The 1,431-nt window shown below is 38.3% G+C and overlaps 1 protein-coding gene across 1 annotated transcript; it reads left to right on the top strand.

The window, feature by feature from the left end:
• The first annotated feature begins 205 nt into the window (after positions 1–205).
• On the top strand, positions 206–918 carry LOC110019725 (30S ribosomal protein S17, chloroplastic). The gene has a single exon (XM_020717515.1). The coding sequence runs from the start codon at positions 236–238 to the stop codon at positions 707–709; it is 474 nt and encodes a 157-aa protein (XP_020573174.1). The 5' UTR covers positions 206–235; the 3' UTR covers positions 710–918.
• The last annotated feature ends 513 nt before the right edge of the window (positions 919–1,431 follow it).

Genomic DNA, 1,431 nt, shown 5'->3' with positions numbered 1-1,431 from the left:
CTAGCATAATACTCAAATCTTTAATATTGCATTAATAATATCACTATTATTAAATTTTTTGAAGTGAAATACACATTTTTAGTTAGATTTATTAGATTTAAATGTTGCATATATACACTTTAAGTGTTAGATAATTAAATATATAAAAATTATGTTGTGTTTATGTAAATTCTCTAATTATTTTTTTGCTTGATATATTCTCCTCACCCTTATCTCCATCTCCCAAACTGCAACCATGCTTGGCTTACCAGGCTCATTCCTCAGAGCCCCGTACTCTCAGGCAGCTCACCCGTCCAGTTTCCTCAATGGTTCCATTCCTCGTTCTCCCAAACTTCCCATCCCATCTTCTTCCTATCCGCCTCCTGCTCCCTCGTCTCTCTCCATCCAAGCCATGAAGAAGCTCCAGGGCCGCGTAGTATGCGCAACCAACGATAAGACAGTGGCCGTGGAAGTCATCCGCCTTGCACCTCACCCCAAGTACAAGCGCCGTGTCCGGATGAAGAAGAAGTATCAGGCCCATGACCCCGATAATCAGTTCAAGGTTGGGGATTTCGTCCAGCTCGAGCAGTCTCGCCCTATCAGCAAGACCAAAACCTTCATCGCCACTCCTGTTCTCTCCCGCAATGCTACCAAGCCCGCCGAGCCTCTACCCTCTTTGGTCCTCGACCTGCCGCTCCAGTCGCAGGGGAGATCACAATTCCAGAACTAGGTTGAGCAGGATGTAGCGGGAGAGGCAAAGTAAGATGGGAAAGAACCTAAGATTTTCATATTTTGTCGGTTATTTTACTTTTGCTTTGTGGAAATTTGGATTCGTAGAATATTTGCCATTGGTTGATGGAATGCCTGAGATAATGTATCTGTTGTTGGTTATATGCGCTTATTTTGATTTAAGAGTTATGATTTAAACTTTTGAGGTCAATGTTGAATTTTTTTTCTCTTATGAAGAATCAAAGCATATGCAGTTCTCATGAATACATGATATAGAAAGCCTCAAAAACATCATAGATATAAGTAATCTTACTACTGATTTGCAAATTTGTTGTTTCTATTTTAAAATTCATTGGTCATTGTAAATGAAATACAGTTCTAGTCTTTGCATCTCAATATTTCTTCCAAAGTAGGAAGACCTTGAAGAGGAATATTTATCGTTTCTCTTGAGCATCATATTTTCATCACCTCAACGCATATTTGTCATTAGAAATCATTCTTCTACTTTTTACATTGCCAATGCTGAATAATCTTTGTAGTAATGTGAAATGCTTTTATGATTATAAATTTCGAGTTATTCAAAACCATTCATTCGTATTACCTCCTCAACAATGGAGTTGAAGTAACTTTTCTACCTACATATATTGTGGGGTAGATACATTGTCATGGTGTAATGGCACCTCATATTAAACTACGAGAGAAATTAATATTTGTGGGGTAGAT

Source organism: Phalaenopsis equestris, unplaced genomic scaffold (genome assembly GCF_001263595.1).
Source record: "Phalaenopsis equestris unplaced genomic scaffold, ASM126359v1 Scaffold000074, whole genome shotgun sequence".
NCBI lineage: Eukaryota > Viridiplantae > Streptophyta > Magnoliopsida > Asparagales > Orchidaceae > Phalaenopsis > Phalaenopsis equestris.
This window is presented reverse-complemented; position numbering and strand designations above follow the sequence as displayed.

Excerpts from the sequence above, each read along its gene's own strand:
- LOC110019725 (XM_020717515.1), top strand. The coding sequence starts at position 236 with ATGCTTGGCTTACCAGGCTCATTCCTCAGAGCCCCGTACTCTCAGGCA.